This window comes from Phyllostomus hastatus, unplaced genomic scaffold, assembly GCF_019186645.2.
Source record: "Phyllostomus hastatus isolate PE091 unplaced genomic scaffold, TTU_PhHast_1.1 phas_scaffold_78, whole genome shotgun sequence".
NCBI classification, from domain to species: domain Eukaryota; kingdom Metazoa; phylum Chordata; class Mammalia; order Chiroptera; family Phyllostomidae; genus Phyllostomus; species Phyllostomus hastatus.
In genome coordinates this window covers 70,892,383-70,913,369 of record NW_025334041.1, presented here as the reverse complement: position 1 = coordinate 70,913,369, position 20,987 = coordinate 70,892,383, and the positions used below count along the sequence as shown (strand labels likewise).

At 43.2% G+C, this 20,987-nt stretch overlaps 1 protein-coding gene across 2 annotated transcripts; it reads right to left on the bottom strand.

Annotated features, from left to right (window-relative positions):
- Positions 1-486: 486 nt before the first annotated feature.
- Positions 487-20,848, bottom strand: POLR1B (RNA polymerase I subunit B). 2 transcript variants are annotated; one of them, XM_045827034.1, is made up of 16 exons: positions 20,260-20,397; positions 19,605-19,753; positions 19,158-19,325; positions 18,756-18,902; positions 17,398-17,530; positions 16,369-16,505; positions 15,444-15,667; positions 14,538-14,709; positions 12,904-13,075; positions 11,931-12,212; positions 10,292-10,425; positions 6,775-6,945; positions 6,046-6,202; positions 3,145-3,341; positions 2,445-2,698; positions 487-1,848 (listed from the first exon to the last, which is right to left on the bottom strand). In XM_045827034.1, exons 4-16 carry the CDS (start codon positions 18,828-18,830, stop codon positions 966-968), a joined length of 2,991 nt encoding a protein of 996 aa, XP_045682990.1. In that variant the 5' UTR covers positions 18,831-18,902; positions 19,158-19,325; positions 19,605-19,753; positions 20,260-20,397; the 3' UTR covers positions 487-965. The 2 variants fall into 2 exon arrangements, with proteins under 2 accessions (XP_045682990.1, XP_045682988.1); XM_045827032.1 differs by lacking the exon at positions 19,605-19,753 and having other exon boundaries at positions 20,260-20,848.
- Between the last annotated feature and the right edge of the window lie 139 nt (positions 20,849-20,987).

Below are 20,987 nucleotides of genomic sequence, written 5' to 3'. Positions count from 1 at the left end.
ATTAATGTTATTTGTTATGGAAACAACCTAAATATCCATCAAGAGATAAATGGATTAAAAAATGTACTATATACACACAATGCATAATTCAGCCTTAAAAAGGTAATAGTGCCATCTGCATAACTTTGATGAACTTACAGAGGACACCATGCTGAGTGAAACAAGCCAGTCAACAGAAGGATGAAGACTGCATGAACTCACCTCTGCAAGGCATCTAAAATAGTCAAACTCACATAAACAGTGGAAAGATGGTTACAAGGGGCCGGCCGGAGACAGAAATGGGGAATTGCTGTTCAGTGGGTGGGACGCACTGATACAAGGTGAGTGTCTACAGACTTACCTGCAGCCCTGTGTAATGATCCTATACTGGTTCGCCTAAGAATTCCTTAAGAGGGCAGGTGTCAAGTTTAGTGCTCACAAATAATAAAAGCTAGAAAACACGCAAATAATATTAAAAAAAAAAACAATTCAAAGGGGCACAGGAAGTTTTCTGAGGTGATGTTTATTACCCCAACCAGTGAACTGAATCCACTAAAGATGTGCAGCGTTTGGTACAATCACATTCCAATAAAACTGTTAAAAAATACTTCAACCTTTCGTCTTTAATGTGGACAATGGAAAACAAAAAAAACACACACAGCTTACACCATGTTTGCACTCTCAATCTCTTTGATGGACAGTGAGTGTTTGACAATCACTGCCTGTGAAAGCACCATAGTAAGAACCTGGGGTTAGAAACGTCCCCCTGTACATCCCATTTATCAGTGTGAAAACTCTGAACAAATACAATGAAAATCAGCTTCAGTGGTTATTATGAGAGAAACTCAGAACCTTGAATTCTTGATTGCCAGGTCTTCGTTGAGAGCTCTAACAACCCCAACAAAAATTCAGAGTAACACAGCAACATCTTCACTGAAGTTTTGTTTTAATCTGACAGAACCCCTAACCCAAAAGGCCACATCAAATTAAATGACATCCAGTTTGACTTTGATGTTCATAGCTGCCAGTTCAGCTACAAAATACCGGAAAACATAAGGCACAGAAACGGTGTCGATAGTGTCACTGCGATTACACACAGTACAGTTGTATTTTCGGTTGCGCATGGCCGACCATGATGGGGGTGGCTTCTCCAATAGCGGAGAGAGCAAACTGCCACACTTCACACACACGTGGGCTACTGACCGGTCAGAACAGTTGAAGAGGCGGTCGTGAAGAAGAAAAGAAGTTCCATGAGCTAAAAGAGCATCCCGCTCCATTTCCCCAAAGCGAATCCCACCCTGCACATTCCTCCCCCCAATGGGCTGGTTAGTGACTCTGTCCCTGGCTCCTGTGGTTCTGACCTGGAATTTGTCTGAGACCATGTGGCGTAACCGTTGGTAATAAACTACGCCTATGAAAATGTCTGCCTCCAGTTCCAGCCCACTGATGCCACTGTACAGTCTCTCGGTGCCATAGTAGTTGTAGCCAGCAGCCTTCAACATCTCACCGAAGTATTCCAAGGCCGAGTTCTCCTCTGAAAAGATGAACGGTGTGGCATCGTGACAGAGACCATGCAGAGCTGCAGACTTGCCTGCCATGCTCTCAATTAACATACCAATAGTCATTCGGGAGGGGAACCCATGAGGGTTGAACAGAATGTCTGGGACCATCCCGCTTTCGGTAAAGGGCATGTCCTCGGGTGGCCACAGTCTGCTCAGGATACCCTTCTGACCGTGACGGCTGGCAAACTTGTCTCCGATGGTTGGATTCCGAGGGACTCTCACTGTGATGCAAACACACTTGAATTTCCCACTGCCAGTGTCATTACTACACACTTTGATGTTATCCACAATACAATTTTCTTTACTCCTAGGAAAAATTAAACCATACAAAAGGTCAAACCATTTCTCTAAACTTACACAGGTATATAAGTTTTATATATAATTAGTGCTTCATAAAGGGCATTTGCAAAACTTTTTCTTAACTCTCATCTCTAATATGAACACAGTTGGTATCCCTAAGAGTTTCTATGAATAGGGCTGCTGGTTATGTTCACTACAGAACTCTGTTCCTTAGAACAACTATTATAAAACTGGTATGAAGACCTACTGTTAAAACCCTTTTTAGACATATAAAATAAGCTAAAAATTACTTATAAACTCAACATTTTAGCTAGGAAACATTCCTAATATGCACGAGAGGGACGGTCAAGTCTGAGTAATATACTTATAAACTAAACCAGAACTCTCATCAATTATAGTTGACAAGCAGCCAAGCAGAGGCAGTGCAGCAGACAGCAACTTTGTCTCATTATATAAATGCCAATTCACTTATTACTGCACCAGTAACTGAGCTACCACTCCTATTTCTCCAAAGAGTCTCCTGTTAAAAGATTACTTTCAACAACCTCCAGCAATTTCACTGAGAAACAGCTTCTAACATTAGCCCCAGGCACCACAACTTACTTGTAGAACATCACAGAGCTCTCGCCCGTGTTGAGGTTTATGTAACTGTAGTACGGGTCCCCGTACTGCAGCTGTGCTCCGATAAACGGCAAGCCGTCATCATCTAACTTCTGCACAGTCCGCGGGTCACCAGGTCGGACTCCAAACACCAAACTGTCATCTCCTTGTTTAATTTTTTCAGAGAGATCTATGAACTCAGACTTGTAGACACTTCCATGGGCAAAGCCTCGTTCCCAAGAAGCCTTATTCACAATCTTTGAGGTCAAAGAATCAAGGGAGTGAAGAAAAATGAGGATTTTCAAAATAAAACTGAGCAGAATTATACTCGGTTTAGGTTAATTGGCATTCAATTTAAAAACTATGCACAGTTTCCCGGTCACCTACCCTAACTACTGAAGTCCAGACACTAGCTTATAAATGGCCCACAACCTAGGCACGCACAAACGCAAAAGGCAGACTACCCGAGACTGCTTCCCCTCTACTCACCCCCACACTGCGCATGAAACATGCCTATCTGAGTATTCAGTGCATGACCCTCCGGGCTGCCACTTTTAACTCAGACCAGGAATTGACCACTTAACAGAACACTCACGTGCCAAATACTAGGCACCCGGGGACACAGAAATAGTCCTTCAGTGACCTCACAGTAAAGAAAATAGTAAAATGCTCGAAGAACGGAAACATTCTCGGCAAAACTTACCATGGCGTCTTCCATATCATAGCCAGTGTAGGAAATGACAGCGACGACGGCGTTGGTCCCGATGGGGTAGCTGTCCATGTCGTAGTGGTCGTACATGCATGGCCTCACCAAGGGGCTTTGTGGGGTCTGAAGACGATAGAGCTTATTATCCGATCGGTCTTGGTAAGTGAGAAGTGGGAAACCCATAGTTTGCTTACCTACAAAGGGACAAACACCTTAGCATTTCATTTCTCCCCTTGATCATAAAGTGATACATAAAATTGGGAACAAGTAAACATTCGCAGGAGGGGAATGAACAGATCAGTCATGGCAGTTATGCTCACAGTGTTACAGTATCGCAACGTGTAAGTGCCACAACCCGACCAGGAAAACAGTGTCGAGAGGGAAAAAGCACAGAAACATGTTTAATGTGATACCATTTGTACATATTTGTAACACACCCCAAGCAATGCCACTCCCAGTTTATGGGCACGTGTAGGAGAACAGAAAGGGACGGGGACATAAAAGGGAGGTAAACACTGTAGGGTGTTACTGGGGGAGAGAAGGCATAAAAGGGGACAGCAACTATTATTTAATTATTTTCTTATACACATATACAGAGCAAAATGTGAGTATTTGTTAATTCTGGGTACCGCCATACAGGGGGTATTAATATTCTTTGTACCACTTTATTGTATCAATTCAACACAAATAATTTTAAAAACTAAAATAAATATGCATGCACAGTGGAATTCTTTGAAATACAGAAAAGGAGACTGCCAACAGTGGGGGATTCCTTCTATACAACCACTTTCAACATGTAATTATAAGACCCAGAAAAAAACAAAACAGAACCAACTACATACACATACATGCCACCTGAAAGTACTGGACAGTAACCAAAAGCAGCCAGAAACTAAAGAGGAATTTACATTTGGGCAAAAGGAACTGCACTGGGTGGATTTCCAGGTCAGTTGTTGATGTTATTGTTATTATTTGGCCTACTGGCCCAGTCAGTGTAGTGGCTACAACTTAGATAGAAAGTCCCAGTCTGACTTGCTTTGAGAACCAAGAGACAGAGTTCAGGGCACTATAGCAACTGAAAAGGGGATAAATTCCAGAAAGGACAGAACCACACAGGAAAAGCCTTAAATTCTTTATAGGAACTGGTCCCAGATCGTCGGTGGAGCCCTGCACGGTACATGCACAGGACCTTTCCAAGCAGCCCCCAAGAGCGACTTTAGCTGCTGTGTTCAGCTAAGTTATCTACCATTAAATCTGAAATCCCACACTCTTCAAAGGAACATAACAGAATCCATGGTCTTTAAAACATATCATTCATTCACAATGTCCACGATATGATCCAGTATTATTAACACTAGACATAAAAGACACAGGAAACCATTTTGAGTACTGACCATACTAAAGAAAAAAAAAAAAAAAAACAGTCAATGAATGATGACATTCTGAGATGACCCAGACACTGGAATTAGCAGACAATGACTTTAAAACACCCATTGCATAACTGCTCAAAGATATAAAGGAAAATATGTTCACAATGAAGATAAGAATCTCAGAGAAAATTAAAACCATAAAAAAGAAATAAATGGAAATTCTGGAAAATGAAATATCTGAAATGGAACAAAAAGTCTGAACATGATGACAGATCAATAAAAATGATTCAACCTGAAAAGAAAGAAAAAGATGGAAAAAAGAACAGAAACCCAGTGACTCATGGGACATCAAAAGTTTAACATACAGATACATAACTGAAATCTCAGGACAGAGAGAATGGGGCAGAAGCATTACTTTTAGAAATAATGGCAGAAAACTTTACAAATTTATAAAGTTTTTAAAAAAACAGATTTAAGGCCAGCAAACCCCAAGCAAGACAAACTCGAAGAACATCTTACGTGGGCACACTATAGTCATTCTGCTATAAACCAAAAACAAAGAGAAAATCTGAAGGACAGAGGAGAAATAACATATTACCTACAGGGAAACAACCAATAACTACTGCCTGCTAATTAGAAATGAGAGACCCACAGTAGACAGCTAGTCTAGTATTTTGTATGGGGGGAAAAGTCCTGTCAAATCAGAACTGCATACCCAGTTCCTCCAAGGGAAGAGGAAATAAAGATGAGTATTTCAAAGAAATAAAAACTAAGAGAATTTGTAGCTAGCAACCTGCAATTGTTACAAATGTTGAAGGAAGTTTTCAGGCCAAAGGGAAATGACACTCCAGGAAAACGAAACCACACCTTGGACACAGTCAGGCAAAGACTGAACACGGACTAGGAAATAGTGCGGTGATGTCTGCAGGAACAAACAGCGCGCGAGAGAGAGTGATGTGGGCGGCTTGCAGCCGTCAAAAATGGAACCACAACATCTCAACAAATTCAAGCTGTCGAACAGTTTACAAAAACTACCTTTTTTTCAAAAATGTTAATAACAAGAAAGACAAAGAAAGGCTAAAGTTCTGTTCTAACTTAAAGGAAATTAAAGAGACAACACAATTAACTACGAGGTGTAACCTTGGACTAGATGCTACGCAGAAAAAAACTGCCATAAACCCTATTTTGGTACAGCTGGTCAATGTCTGAATGAGGACTGCAAGGTGGTATGATGATGGCAGCGTGAAGTTTCCTGGCTTTAATAATTGTCCATGGTTATACGAGCGAACATCCTTGTTAAGAAATACACACTGAAATATTTAGGGTAAAGAGGCACCAGGCCTGCAACTTACCTTCAAATATAAACAGTACAAATGGGGCAAATGTTAACAAGATGTCAGTAAGGGTTTACGGAGTTCTTTGTACCAGTCTCACAACTTTTCTCTGAGCTTGAAATTATTTCAAAGTAAAATAAGTCACACACACTTCTCTTCTGTAAGTGCCTGCCAGTGTGCCCAAGCCACCTTACCCATCTGGCACTGGTACATGTTCCTCGGACTCTGGTTGTGGTCAGAGAAAGGGATGAAGTTGGCAATGACACTCAGCAGGCTGTGAGGGAAGAGCTCTTGGTGGGTGGTCACGCCAGCAGAGACCTCTTCCTCAAAGACAGCGATATTCATGAAGAGCTGGAGAGGAAGGCCGAATGCTCACATGTTAGCTCTTTCTCTGAGGTCAGCGCTCCAAGTGTGGAGAGGAAACTTCTCCCCCCCCAGCACACTGAACACAGCAGGGAGCCTCAGGAAGCCCCCAGTCAGCACTACCACATGCCTTACACACTGCATTATAAATCTACCCTGGACCCACTGTGGAGGGAGACTGGAGGAAAAAAATTTTTAAGTAGGACAAAGCGCAGACTTGCAACAGCAAAGACATAGGCAAAGACTGTGAGTGAATCTAAGGGAGTGAACAGTTCAACCCAGCAGCCAAGGCACAGCCAGGCGCAAGGAGCTCAGGGAGCAGGGCAGGATGGAAAGGGCAGGCAACAGGACACCACCTCTCAAGCTCAATGTGTGAGTGGCGGGGGAGCACGTGAAAACTGCTTCCAGTTGGTCACGAGGGAGGCAGAAGGAAGTTTTCACTTTCTTTCAAACGCCAAAGTGTTACTAAACAAAAACACTTTTAAAAAGCAACAGCTGAAGCCTGTGGAAGTTGTGTATGACATGATCACATACACCCACCAAACACAGAGCGCACACACCTGCTCCATAGTTCCAATCAGCTCTTCTTTGCCTAATTCCAAGTTCTGCACGGGCCGCACCAGCCGACAAGGAGTGGTGAAAAGGAACAGGCCTGGGTACAGACTCGGTTTTCCTGTTATGGGCACAAGGGCCACCTCCATCCAGGGAGGAATTCTTTTTTCTCTCAACACCTGTTTTCAACAAAAAGAGAGTACAAACCAGAACAAGTGACACATCTTACATCTATCCCTTGCCAAGAATAGGGATAGCAGGCAGAATGGGGAAGGAGGTGAAATATGAAAAGAAGTATCTTAAGAACTTACATTAGTTACACAGGTAACAAACACAGTGCCTACCAGCCCCATCCCCTCAGAGAATGCCACTCACCCCATACCCACCAGCCAAAGCTCTGCTTTCTTGGGGCTCAGCCCCACTATCAGGCAAAGCGGTGCCAGCTTAAAGACTGAGACTGCGGGAAAAGGTAAACCAAGAACGTGGACGCAGACGTACTAACGGAAACTCTATTCTCTGATGAATAAAACGCTGATTCTAGTTTTATTTTTAAATGCACTGTATTTTTCGGACTATAAGACACACCCTCCGCCCCCCCAAATTTGGGAGGAATAATGGTTGTTAATGCTGCTGTTGAGTTCTGTTTACATTTATGTTGGTGAAATATTATGTTATTTATGTTATTAAATATTTTACCGCATTTTTTGCTCTGAAATTTTTCCCCCTATTTTCCTCCTCTAAAACCCAGGCATATGTTATGGTCTGAAAAATATGGTGTTTAATGAAAGGCCCTTCCACTTGGGAATTAAAAAGCAAAAGAACCTTCTATTAGTTAACTCCTGGGCAAAAGAAAAAATACAAACCAAAATTACAGAAATCTGAAAAAAGATAAGAAAACCTATATATCAGAACAAACACACTACAATAAAAATTTTAAAAATGAACGTAAGTGAATTAAATTCTTAAAAGTTAAAAAAAAGTGTAGGTAAAGAAACTATAATGAAGATAAAACCTGAAATTACAGGTCCACTTTGCATACCTCTAGGAAACTAAGATGTAATGGAGAAAATGGAGTCACCAGAACAAACCTCAACAGAGGCAGAAAGCTTAAAGAAGACCATTTCCACATCAGAAATAAAGGAGCCAAAGAAAGCATCAGACGATCTCACAGGGATTCTGGCAGACCTGCGCCTAGGTGGCCCAATGTTCCCCAAACTGCTCCAGAGCACTGAAAACTTAAGGAAAATTCCTTTGTTCTTTTGATAAAGTGGAGATTTAAAACATCTTCATGAATTATTAGTATAAGAAACTATCAATATTTCTTAAATAAAGAACACAACACAACAATTTATTCCAGGAATTTAAGACTCATCATTCACCACTATTATTAGGGAATGAATTAATACAATACACCTAATATATCTAAGGGAAAAATCTTAAAATTTTTCCACAAAGATGCCAAAAAATTAAACACAGAATCTCAGATGATACAACAATTCCACTTCTAGATACACACTCAAAAAAATAGAAAGCAGACTCAAACAGAAATTTGCACACCCACGTGCACAGCAGCACGACTCACAACAGCCAAAGGGTAGGGGCGACCCAAGTGTCCGTCAGCAGCAGATGGACAGACACGCATAGTGCGGCCTACGTGGTTACTAGGAGGTGGGAAGGGCAGCGGGGAGTTACTGTGGGATGGCGCAAAATTCCAGTTCTGGACCACGTGAAAGTCCGGAGGATGGACAGGGTGATGAATGCACAACATGAATGTACTTAATGTCACGGAACTACATACACCTGAAAATGGTTAAAATGGTAAATTTTATGTTACAAAAACAAAACACAACCAACCCTACAGAGACCAGGGTAGAGAGTCAAATCTGATATAATTAGAGAATCAAAATAAACATTAGTAACAGAATACTCACACCATAAAACAAGCATCTATAGAATCTCTGCAAATGTATACAAATGAACAAATAAATAAACAAAGCTCTCCCTTACAGAATGGCAACAAACAGAACAAATGATGGGGTTAGAAAACAACCATCTGGCAGCTGTAACAGCAATAATCAACTCAGCAAAGAATCATCAATGGCATAGTAACAATTGTGCAGAGGACACATCACATCCACTACTGGATGGAAATTTGATGAGGAAAAGCAAAGGGCTTCCAAATATCTCTCCACAAATTACTGGTAAGAGAAAACCTGTAATAATACAGTACATTAACCTGAAAAAGCACAGCCACAGAGTGATCAAACATTGACATCACTGGTCACGGAGCAAGCCGACATCACAGCCTCCTGACACGGCATCAGGAGGAAGTGACTCGTCACCGAGAACTAGGGGACAGTCTACACAACAGCTGCCTGTACTCTTAAAAAAGGTCAAGACATGACAGGCTAAGGAACTGCTCCAGATCGAAGGGGAGTGAAGAGACATGACAAGGACACTAACACAGGGTTCTGTGGTGGTCCCAGACAAGAGGGGAAAGACGCTCTGAAGGCCACTACTGAGAAACTGGTGTAATCTGAGCATCAGCTGCAGATTCTACCAACCCGACTCTCCCTGAGCTTGATAAGAGTGCTGCGTCTTCTGTTACTGAAGAGAAGTTCGTGTCGTAAAACACTCTGCAGTCTTTGTGGAAAAAGGGAATTGTCTGCACTACCGTCAAATGGTTCAGAAGAAAAAACCTACATGTTTATAAAGAGCGAAAAAATGATAACAATTGGTGCATCTGAGCAGTGGGCATGTGGGAGTTCTCTGTGCTGTCCAAACATCTTTTAAGTGTAAAATTATATCAAAGTAAGACCATTTTAAAAACTAAAACTACCATATTTTGCCGTATATAATGCATGCCCACAATGTGTGTGCATTATACACAGGAATATTTTACCTATGTACAATGCACATCCTTACTTCCCCTTCAATAATTTGGGCAAAAAAGTGCATTATACATTACAAAATATGGGATAAAACAAAAACAAAACAAAACCAAAAAACCCAAAACTTAAATGAAATAAAATAGAGCCTGAACTACAGTTCATCCAACTGCCAAAATACAAGTTTTGTAACGGCCAAGACTCTAGTTAGAAGGAAATCCCCGAGAATGTCATTCTCCTTGACTTTTTAATACATTTTCAAGACCAAGAAGGCAACAGGGTATGACTTATATTTCACATATTTTTGACATTACTTGAAATACAAACTTCATGTTTGAGGTCCCCTACATGCCACTAGAATTTACAAAGAAGTTAAAATTTGTTAGGTTAGCAGACTAGGGCCTCAGTGAAACTACCAAAATAACAAACAAAAGTGAACAGGTCCAGTGTCTGTCACTGACCCCAACCTATGAGGTCAGTACCAGCAGATGGGAGGCACTATTCAGAATCAGCTTCTGACCGCCCCGCCCCCCCCACTTGCGAGCACTCTAGAATGCCCTGGGGCGACCTCAACAACTGGACATGGACTGAAACCGAAGATCAAGGGAGAGAACAATTCACAAAGACTCAAGGTTACCTTGAAATGCCGGAGAGAAGCCGCCACGCCAGGAGCAAGCTCCTTATCCACCCAGCCAACCATGACACCATCCAGCAGAACAGGGTAGCACTCAGCATGAGGTCGGTGTGGCGCTCCGTCAACTGGAGTAACCCCTGGGGAAGGAACAGACAAGGTCATAACACCAAGATGCCGTTTCCAACCTTAGAAACTCCTTCCAGACGGGTCCACGGCTCTACCATCATTTTAGATATCTAGTTATCTTGTCTCCAAATCAGAATGTTTTTCTATTTCTTAAGTAAGTTTCCAAGTCATTTCATCAAGGACACACGAGAACAAGTGACTCTGGCCTGTGGGGAGACCAGCAGGGACAGGTGTCCAGGAGGCTTTCCATGTACACCTTTTATATTTCATTGCTGAGCCATGAAAACATAATTAACTTTGCCCAGTAATTGAACTACACTTGACCACTGTTATTCACACAGTCTGTATTGGCAAATTTGCCTACTCGCTAAAATTTATTTGTAACCCCAGTACCAACAACTAATGGTGCTTTTGGGGTCACTCAGTGACCACACTGCACCACCACACACGCCCCCAACTGCAGCCCAGCGTGTCTTCCTCTCTCAGCTGACTGACTGTAAACAAGTACCCTCTTGGCGGTCCTCTCAGTGCCACATGCACGGCGTTCCTGTGCATCTGCTGGAGGGTTTCACTGTTTAAACGGTCCCTGAGGCGCAGAGCCGCCCAGAGTAGCTGAGCACAGGCTGCGTGTGCCCCATGAGGAAAGCACGTGTTAGAGCAGCACACGGTGCTACTGGCTGAGACCTCGATTGAGGTTAGTGAAGCACAATGAACAGAGACACAGAAAACGAGGCTGTGTATCAACTCGTAACAAAAATGTAACTGGAGGTTCATGGAGCTGAACCTTTATTTCCCCTGGGAGCAGTGGCTCTTCCCTACATCCCAGGTTAGTTGTGACTTTATCAGGAAGCAACTCTAATTAAGTAAAAACAGAATACTCTCCCACAATCCATAAATACCTACTGAACACTGCAAGTGTACAAAGTACCACAGGTTACCCACTTGGTGCTAGGCATTTTCCGTTGTCTTCTTTCCCCATACCAGAGCCTTTCCCATTTCTTCTGCATGGGATATTCTGTCCACCTCTCCACACTTTTTCCTCCTTCCTACCCTTTCCTGAACTCTGACAGTTTAATCACTGGTAGCAAACAAAATGATTCTTTTCCTTGTAGACAGAGAACCTGCAGATTACACTGATTATGACCTCTCGATCTCGAGCAATTGTCAATTACTTTCCCTGGGGATCCCTTCTAAAAGGCCATGGTCTAACTGGCAGTAATACTTTTAAGCAGAAATTTCTTGATTCTTGATCCAACGACTTTCTGGTTGCTAAAAAATGTCTGCCACCTGCCCTGGCGGGTGTGGCTCAGTGACTGAGTGCCAGCCTGTGAACCAAAGGGTTGCTGGCTTGATTCCCAGTCAGGGCACATGCCTGGGTTGTAGGCCCAATTCCTGCACAGAACAGTAAAAACAACTCCTGCAGGAATTCTCTGCTCAGCCCCCATGGCAATGTAACTTCACAGCCTTACCCTGTGAAAACGCACACACCCACCAAGACTGTTACCCTGTCACGTACCCAGGTTGCAAAGTAAAGCTGGAATAGAGGCCGTGTACACAAATTGCGTGACGACCTCACATGTGGCAGTTAAGTGGTTCATCAAACCACAGGGCTCCCCATCGGGGGTGTGCACAGGGCAAAGGAAACCCCAGGACTCCGGCAGCAGCCTGCGCACTGTGGTGGTCCTCATCTTGGCAAAGTCAGCCCCTCTGTGCACACAACGGAAATGGGAGAGATAGCGGACGAAGTTCAACTTATCAGCCACAACACAAAGTCCAGAATCTTGCAGGAAGCCGAGGCCTTAATAAAACAAAAGTCATTCAAAAACATGCTAAATTTAACAAAAAAATTTTTCTTAGAGGCTCTGATGAAAAACCTCAGAGCACAATATAAATCACAGAGTAGATTATTACAAAGTTTACTAATTTAGATGATGAACAGGAATACTTTAGGAAAAAGTAGTAAAAATCTCCAGATCTCACAAACTGCATCAGCCCTGACTGGTTCCCTATCTCCTCCAGAACCTCCACTGCGGGGAAACTGTAAACAGATAATAAAATAGTAAGAAATTAAATGGGATTCATCAGACAGGGCTGGATAATATACTAGCAGTCATTAGTTCTAAAAGAAACTGTATTAGTTTCATCTGCTTAAAAATGCAGATTTCTGGGCCCTCAATTGTCACTTTTAAGATTTCCAGGCCATTCTGATGGAAGTGGTTCAGGGAAGGGCAAGTGTGAGAACCCCCTCAGGCCACCTGTGCAGGTGACATGTCCTCAGATTGTCACAGTTGGATTCAAGCCACTCAGGCTCCTGTTGAAAGCCCTTCAGACTGACACACACTTGTCAAAACTTGTAACATGAAACCTGTCTTTAAAAGTCCACTTATTTAAATAGAACCTCTCACAATGATAAAAATCTACACTAAGCAAATAATTTGAAAAACAAAACTAAAATGAACAGTAATTTGCTGCAGCCTATCTAGTTTCACCTGTTTTAGAACGCAGATTCCCAGTAGCAAGAAGATATTCAAACGGTTTTGTAAGGTCTGTTCCCAGATTTAAAATCTTCATCAAATTTTCAGGGTTTATAGACATGTTGGTCTTCTGAGCCTTCTTGTCTAAACCTATTTTAATAGATACTAACCACGCTTCCATTTTTTCCTGAAATAAAAAAAAAATTAAAGTTTACTTGAAAGGCTATACTAAAATTACCAATAACAGAAAACCTCTGCCTGGTATCAATTTTTTTCAGGGAAATTCTAGGCTGCTGAAAATTTTCAATCTAATTTTATGTCTAGCACAGACAGAAACACAAGTTTTCACCTCTCAGTAAGAATTTAAATAAGAACTTGTGACGAGATGGGGAGCTGGGAGATTTTTAATTTAGTCTTCTCCATCTTTCATCCCACTATGTTATCTCTTGGATTAAATCATTTTAGGGCTAATATTCAAAATATAAAATACCACCAAATCAACTTGCGAAATTGTCTGTGCGTGCCAACACTTTCCAAACACACACACACACACACACACACACGGCTCTCATTACTGACAGTAACTGTGCTCCGTAATGTTGCTGTGAACACTGAATTAGCAAGCGCTAGGCCAGGGGTGCCAAACTCATCTTCACGGGGGGCCACATCAGCCTCGCGGCTGCCTTCAAAGGGCCGAATGTAATTTCAACTCCTTAACAGTTAAGGAGTAGTTTACATTTATACAGTCCTAAAATTATTTCGGCCCTTCTAAGGTAACCTCAAGGCTGATGTGACCCCCGGTGAAAATGAGTTTGGCACCCCTGCACGAAGCCATTACTCCTGAGTGCACACAGGATTAGGTTTCTAAAATCCTCAAGTCACAACATTCTCGTCAACTGACCAATACATAAGCTTGTTTTCTGTGTTTCTGATGAGAGACACTCTGCTTTTTGTTGCTGACTCACTGCCATCGAACTCACAGCCAGCGGCACTAACTCATGACTGAACGAAGTTCATCTAATGCTCGAATATTCTCGTAAGGCACATCCCAGCCTTCCTGTGTTTAGGGATCCCACACAGCACTTCGGCTCTATGCCTGCAGGCCATTTTAAACAAAATCACCAACAAAAAACAGAAAAATATCCCAAACAGACTCCTGTTCACAGTATGAAAGCTGAAGCGATATGGCCCAGGATCACCTCCTGGGCCCCAGCAGGAGCGTGGGCATTGAGACACCCCAATTTTACCCCTCCACGCAAGTCTGCAGAGGACCAGAAAAGCTGCAAGCACTGATGCTGGGTTACGAGTAAATCCCCATGAGCAGGGGAGTTGGAAACAGGGCCTCTGCAAACAAAGGGGACTGCGCACTACATGTGCACAGGCCTCTTACATTTTATCATCAATGTCATGACCAAGATTTGATGCTGTCTTTACTTGGCTCAGATAAAAATGTCAGACATTTCTGAACCTGGTACAAGCTAGGATGTGTGATTAAGTACCTTACTGGTAGATAAACAAAAAAATGGAAAAAAGAGATGATATATGTGGCCCAAACGAGAAATCACAGACACGCAGGAAACAACACCCCCAGGTGCTGTGCCCCACCCACAGAGGCACACGGGGCCCGGCTGGAAGCGGCATGCACCCACCTTCAGGAACATGAGGAAGAGCTGCCCGGGTGTGAGCACCTCCTGATTCACTAAACTGTCAGGATTGTCCTCCATGCACTCTCCTTTGGCCAAAGCAAACAGCTTCCGGGTCATGAGACAAAGTACATAAAACTTTTCAGTATTAGATTTCAAGTGGATACAGATACACTGGCTGTCAAAATAGAAAGAAAACACTAAAATGATTCAGAGGCTACTACTACTCGCCATTCTACTAACCAAGGCCCTCAATTCATGTTTACTTAAAAGTTCTTACTCATATTCAGAAAATCCCTTTTTATCTTTTAGGCAACATGAGCAAAACAGGACACAGTCACAAACAAGGTCTAGGGCTATGTGGGCCAACATGGTACTGATAAGCAACACAGGCAATTCAAGTCTCAATGAATTAAGAAATCAGCCTCTCAGTTGCACTGGCCATTCAAGTGCTTGACACGGCCCGTGGCTGTGGACTGAACCGTGTTGATCCAGAGCAGGTCACTGAAGACAGAGCCCTTGCCTTGGATAATAAAGGGACATGATGCCTACAACTTTTAAATGGTCAGAAAGAAAAACATTTATGTGTAGAGAGGTAAAGCAAATGTAGTAAGTGTTAACAGTCAGCCTAAGTGTCCAATGTACTATTTTTGCAGCAATTCTGGAAGTTCGAAGTTATTTCAAAACAAAAGTTAAAAAGTATATTAGAATAAAATGATACCACTACAAAACCATAGAAAGTGGAGCTAGCCACAGAAACAAAGCTAGCTGCTGCTTCGCTGGACCAGAATTCTACACGCCGGTCCACTTGGATTCCCAGATGACTCCTCAGCCCCAACTACATGAACATGAAGGACCAGTAACCTCTCCTTCCCCTGCCACCAAAGACAGTTTAGGTAAAAGCACACATACTTAAACAAATACTCCGCAGCTTGTTCATTTGAATACCAGTCAGGAAGATTGAGTTTTACCCTGAAGCGTTCACCCAGATAGTCAAGGACCTGTTTTTGTGTGGAACAGCCCTCATCCATTACAATCCTTAACATTTGAGAAACTGAGTTCCTAAAGAAAGAGTTGTCTTCTTTTCCTTTGATGAGCTCCTGGAAGATCTGGTAATCGGAAAAGCTGACAAGTGCCTAGAACAGAAAAGAGATTTTCTTTTGAATTGCTAATGATAACTAAACCATCCAATTCACTCAGTAACAAATGTCTCCTTTTTTTTCAACACCCAAGAAAAATGAGCAATTCACTATGGTTAACCTGAAGGGCACTGCTGGTAAGAGGGGCATCCTGGTGTCCATCTTTGTCCAATGATCCTCACCTCCTGGAACTCACAAGCTTGCACCAAATCACTGCCTATGTGACTGAAGAGAACATGGCAAAAACGCTAACACACGACTCTCAAGGCCAGGTAACAAGGCCAATGTGGCTTCCCCATCGTTTTCCTGGCTAACTCTCTGGGGAAGGTGGCTGCCTCAAGCAGCCTATATAGGAAGGCCCAGCGGAGAGTAACTGAGACCTCCAGCCAGGAAGGAACCACCTTGGAAGTACACTCTTCAGCTCTGGTCGAGCCTGCTACACAACTGCAGCCCATCACGACACTGCACTGCCACCTAGAGACTGCGGTCAGAGCTGCCATATTCCTGACCAAAGAAACTGGGAGAGAGGAATATTCATGGACGTGTTTTCAACCACTGAACTGCACAGCAATGTGTCACGGAGCAGTAGGTAACTAGTACAGCAAGAGCTCTAATAAGGAAAAGCTGTTCCCTCTGCACAGAACATGACTTCCAACGACTCTCTTCCTGACAAAAAATATATATTCACCAAGTCACACCTTAAGTGCAAATCCCAAAGGAAGAAAGAACAATTCTTTCCGGTAAATAAAGTTCAACATAACCGTGCCATTTTCCAAGTAGTGAAGGTTCATATTGACAGCAGAATGTTCTTCCCTCACACAGTGCATTGATACTCCTGTAGGAACAAAAAGGAAAGTCAGAAACTCAGTAACACTATAACTGCTTCAATTATTTTATTCTGAGTTATCTTTACCCTCTTAGAAATAATTAGAACCAAATCATTAAGTTTAGCCAAGACTGGCAAACAAAAATAGTATCTCTAGACCTTGCCAAATTTCCCCTGGGGTGCAAAATCTCCCTCAGAGGCCAGGAGGCTGCCGACCAGAGACCCCTAGGGGAGTGCCACGGTGCCTGAACCAGAGGCCTCTGGGGGCCCACACTCACCTCTGGCCAAGTCAGGCAGCTTTCAGCTCCAGACGCAGGAACATAAATACACATTATTTCAGTTTGAAAGGTAACAGAAAATAGGTTTGTTACTATGAAATCTCAACACAGAAATACTTAACAGAACAAAAATTTATATGTAGGGGTGGGCAAAAGTAGGTTTATAGTTGTGAGTACACAAGATAGAGTTTATTCTTATATGATTATTAATTATTGTATTATTTTCCATACATACAACTGTAAACCTACTTTGGTCCACCCCTGTATATGAGAGAAAAATATCAAAGACTATTTAGATACATCTCCTTTTTTAAATTTTTATTTTTGTAAAAGATTTTATTTAGTTATTTTTAGAGAGAGGAGAAGGGAAGGGAAGGGAAAAGAGAAACATCAATGTTTGAGAGAAACATCAGTTGGTTGTCTCTCATAGGACCCCAACCAGAGACCTGGACTGCAACCCAGGCCTGTGCCCTGACTAGGAATCAAACCAGGGACCTTTTGCTTTGTGGGATGATGCCATAACCCACTGAGCCACACCAGTCAGGGCACATGTCCTTTACAAAAAAAGGGGGGGGGGGGTAAAAGTTTTCTAAAGGAACATTCCAAAAATCACTACAACTTACCATACTGAGTATAGCCAGGTCCCCTGGCTTTCCATTTTGGTCTGATCATTGCAATGGGGAAATTTCTCCGAGGCATAATCAACATTCGGATGACCTTTTCAATGCCATTGACTATGAAATAGCCTCCCATTTCCTACCAAAGAGATGAATTATAATTTGGTAAACAAATATAACTGTAAATATGAAACTGACCAACTGCAAACACCAACCCCACCCCCAGCAGACCCAGGGCAATGTGTGGAAGTGGGGGCATGTGCAGGGGGAAGAGGCCATGGACCCCCTGGGGAACTGGCGGTGTGCAAATTAAATCTTCTCCAGTACACGAAAAGGTCTCAGAGCCAGGGAGAAAGTATGGAAGGAAGTCAGGGGAAGTCAGAGAAAGGTAGAGAACCTTTCTCTACCAGACAGGTTCACTCTAACTTGCCTTTCTGTTCCCTAAAATGACTTCAGTCTTCAAATGACATTAAACAAACAAATAAACAAATTATTCCAAAGAAATGTCTAAAAATGAAAATAGTAACCATTTTCCTTCCAGACAAGTATGGTTTCCTAAGTAAGTTTAAAAACTGATAACCATACAAAAGCCCTGAAAACCAGAAATTCAAATTAACAGAAAAATATTTTTAATACCTCCAGTATATATCACATTTCTGTAATAAACAAAGAGCTACTATGAAGCAGGCAGATCACACTAGGTGCTCTATGTCATCATAATGCTTAACCTCATAACAATAAGTAAGACAGCTAATGTGCCCACTTTCAGGAGAGGAAACAGGCTTGGGGAGACTAACTCCCTAAAGCCATACAACTGATAAGTGTAGCAGCTGAGTGTCAACCCCAGATGTGGCACCAAAACCTTCTTCCCACCAGATAACAGTTTCTATTGTAGGCAGTCCACATATATTGTATTACTTCAACACAATACTGCAAAGCCACCTAACACAACTAAAAAGAAATGCAAAGGAAAGGCATATGAGGCATTTAATATGCTCACAGAATCTTACCATCTGCAAAGCAGACATTTTGGACGTTTTGTGGTTTAAGATGGCTTTAAAAACAGAAATATGTCTCTAAATATATACCATTCAGAAAATTAGGGGATAAAACCTACCAATTCTTCCCCCCATAATAATATATCCACTAACTGCAGAGCCAGTTTTTCATACATTGCCTCATTTGAAACTCATTATGAGCTGTGCACAGTAGGCAGACAAGATATATACGCCCCATTTTTCCTACCCACAATTGGAGGCAGAGAAAGAAAACTGACTCCCACTGGCAAGCTTCACATCTCACTCCCAGCTCAAGCCCCTTCTATTGTCACCAGGCCATTCAATACCTTGGACCCCTGAAATTACCTCTGGTTCCTCATGGTGCTCAATGAGGGCTTTTGGAGATAGGGTGTATAAGTTGCAAAGCTTGGACTTCACCATGATGGGAACATAACCAAGAAACTGCTTAATGGTTCCTTTTGAAATTCCATTCACTGCCCAGCTGATATCGGCCTAAATGAAAAAGAAAAAAAAAACAAAAAAAAAAACCCAAAAACCTCACAAAAAAAGAAAAGTATCTTGATCTACAAGAACAAATGAATATTTTAAAAGAGGAAGATTATATATTAGATGACCTTATGTTTCAGATTTAAAAGCTGGGATCTCTTGGACAGTACTAAGAAAGCAGAATTCTGGTTACATCTTATGGGACACCAATATTCTCAGACAGGTACAGTGTATGAGTCACACACTGTCACTTGCACTCACCGTCAACTTTCCCCGGTAGGTACTCCTCCGGCCCCGGCATTCTGCAGGATAAATGTTGAGCTCTTTGCAGATGCTCCCTTTGGGGACTGTGGGGGGACTGATGACAGCATCCACAATAGTAAGTGAGATACGCTCATCTTTGAAAGCAAATTCAAATGGAGGTATAGCCTGAAATACAATTTGCACTATTAATTGCTTGCATATCCAAGGTACCTTTTCACTAATACCGTGAATTTTTTACACATATTGTTGCCTAAAATGCTACTGTGACACATCTAAAAAGGCAGTTAAAGCTACATCCAGTCTACTCATACCCTCACTATGCACCAAAAACCATAAGGCATTAACTCAGATTACCATGTGTCAAATTCTTGAGTAGACGCTAGGGATACCACTGTGTACAGAACAAAGCCGTCCCCTGGAATCAAGTGCCTTCTCTCTTCTTACCTTGTATCCTCTACATGCATAGCAAGACTGGCGGGACTGCTGCTAACAGAGCAAGGATATTGAAGTATCACGTGATTCAGGACCCGACATTTTAATGCCATTCTTCTTTAGGCTATTTGTACATTTCATTCTGCGTGCTCTTACTTAAGCTGGAGCCATGCAAAGAGAAAGGCGCTACCATGGTGGGTTTATCCCTTTCACAGCAACTGCTTTTCTACTCCCTGGGGAAAGCTTTGCTGTTCCACTGACCTCTCCTACATATTAACTATGAACACTTATTTATGGCTGGGGAGCTCAACCCATACAGGCCACTTACTCTCACAGTACCCACTGTCCTACAAAACACTATGGTTTCCAATCCCATATAAATCCGGAAATCAAATACATCTCCTGGTCAACTTGAGCTCAAGGCCGGCGCTGAGCCTGGCACCATCAATAAGCACAGCTATTTGGGATTACGGTATACCGTGACCTCTCAGCCATCTCATCTGTCTGGAACCCTGTCCCGCCTGTGCCCCACTCCACCTCCTGGGTTTCCCCTTCCCGCGTCTCCCACCCGCCGCCCGCCTCCAGCTCCTCTGGGCCCTCTCCTCTGCTCGACCTAGAGGCTCCAGAGAGCGCCTAGCTGCGGGGAGCCTGGAGGCGCCGCACTCACCTGCACCGCGTGGCTGAGCCCCTCGCGCACCGCGTAGTTGAAGGATTCGACGTGCGCCTGCGTCAGCTCCTGCAGCGCCGGCTTCTGCTGCTCCCGCGGGACCCCGTAAGAAGGATCCGTCAAGTGCTTGAGGCTGGGCCCACTGGGCAAGCCTCGCCACCGGCCGCCGGGATCCATAGATTAGTGCACGCCGGCCGCCAGCGATCACGCCCAGCGCCGGAAAGAGAAACTGTTCCCACAGCCTACTAGAAAATGCGGCCCGCTACTTCCGCCGGATCTTAGCCCGTTCATTTTATAGGGTCGACTTCGAACCGAAACCGTGGAGTGAAGGGGCCGGTTTGAAACTGTACCGTGGAAGAGTGCGTCCCTCCCAACTCAGTATTTCCCTGTGGCTCTTGTTTGCTTCGTCAGGGCCCGGGAGACCAGTCTGCAAAGGTCTCGCTTATTCCCCTAGACCACTTTCCGACCGTTGCTCGTAGAAACCCTGTACAGACCACGGCATCCTGGCTTCGAGGGAAAAGTTGGCTGACTGCTGTCTCTGCCCAACTCCGGTTGCAAAGGCTCCTCACCGGAGGACCCAAGAAATGGTCTGCCTTCGCTGCCAGTTGAGCCCCCCTCATCTTGTAGGCGGAGTCCTGGGGGACGGCACACGGCAGCCTCCGAGGGGCCTCCCAGCGGTCCCCAACCTTTCTGGCAGCAGGGGCTGGTTTCATGGAAGACAATTTTTC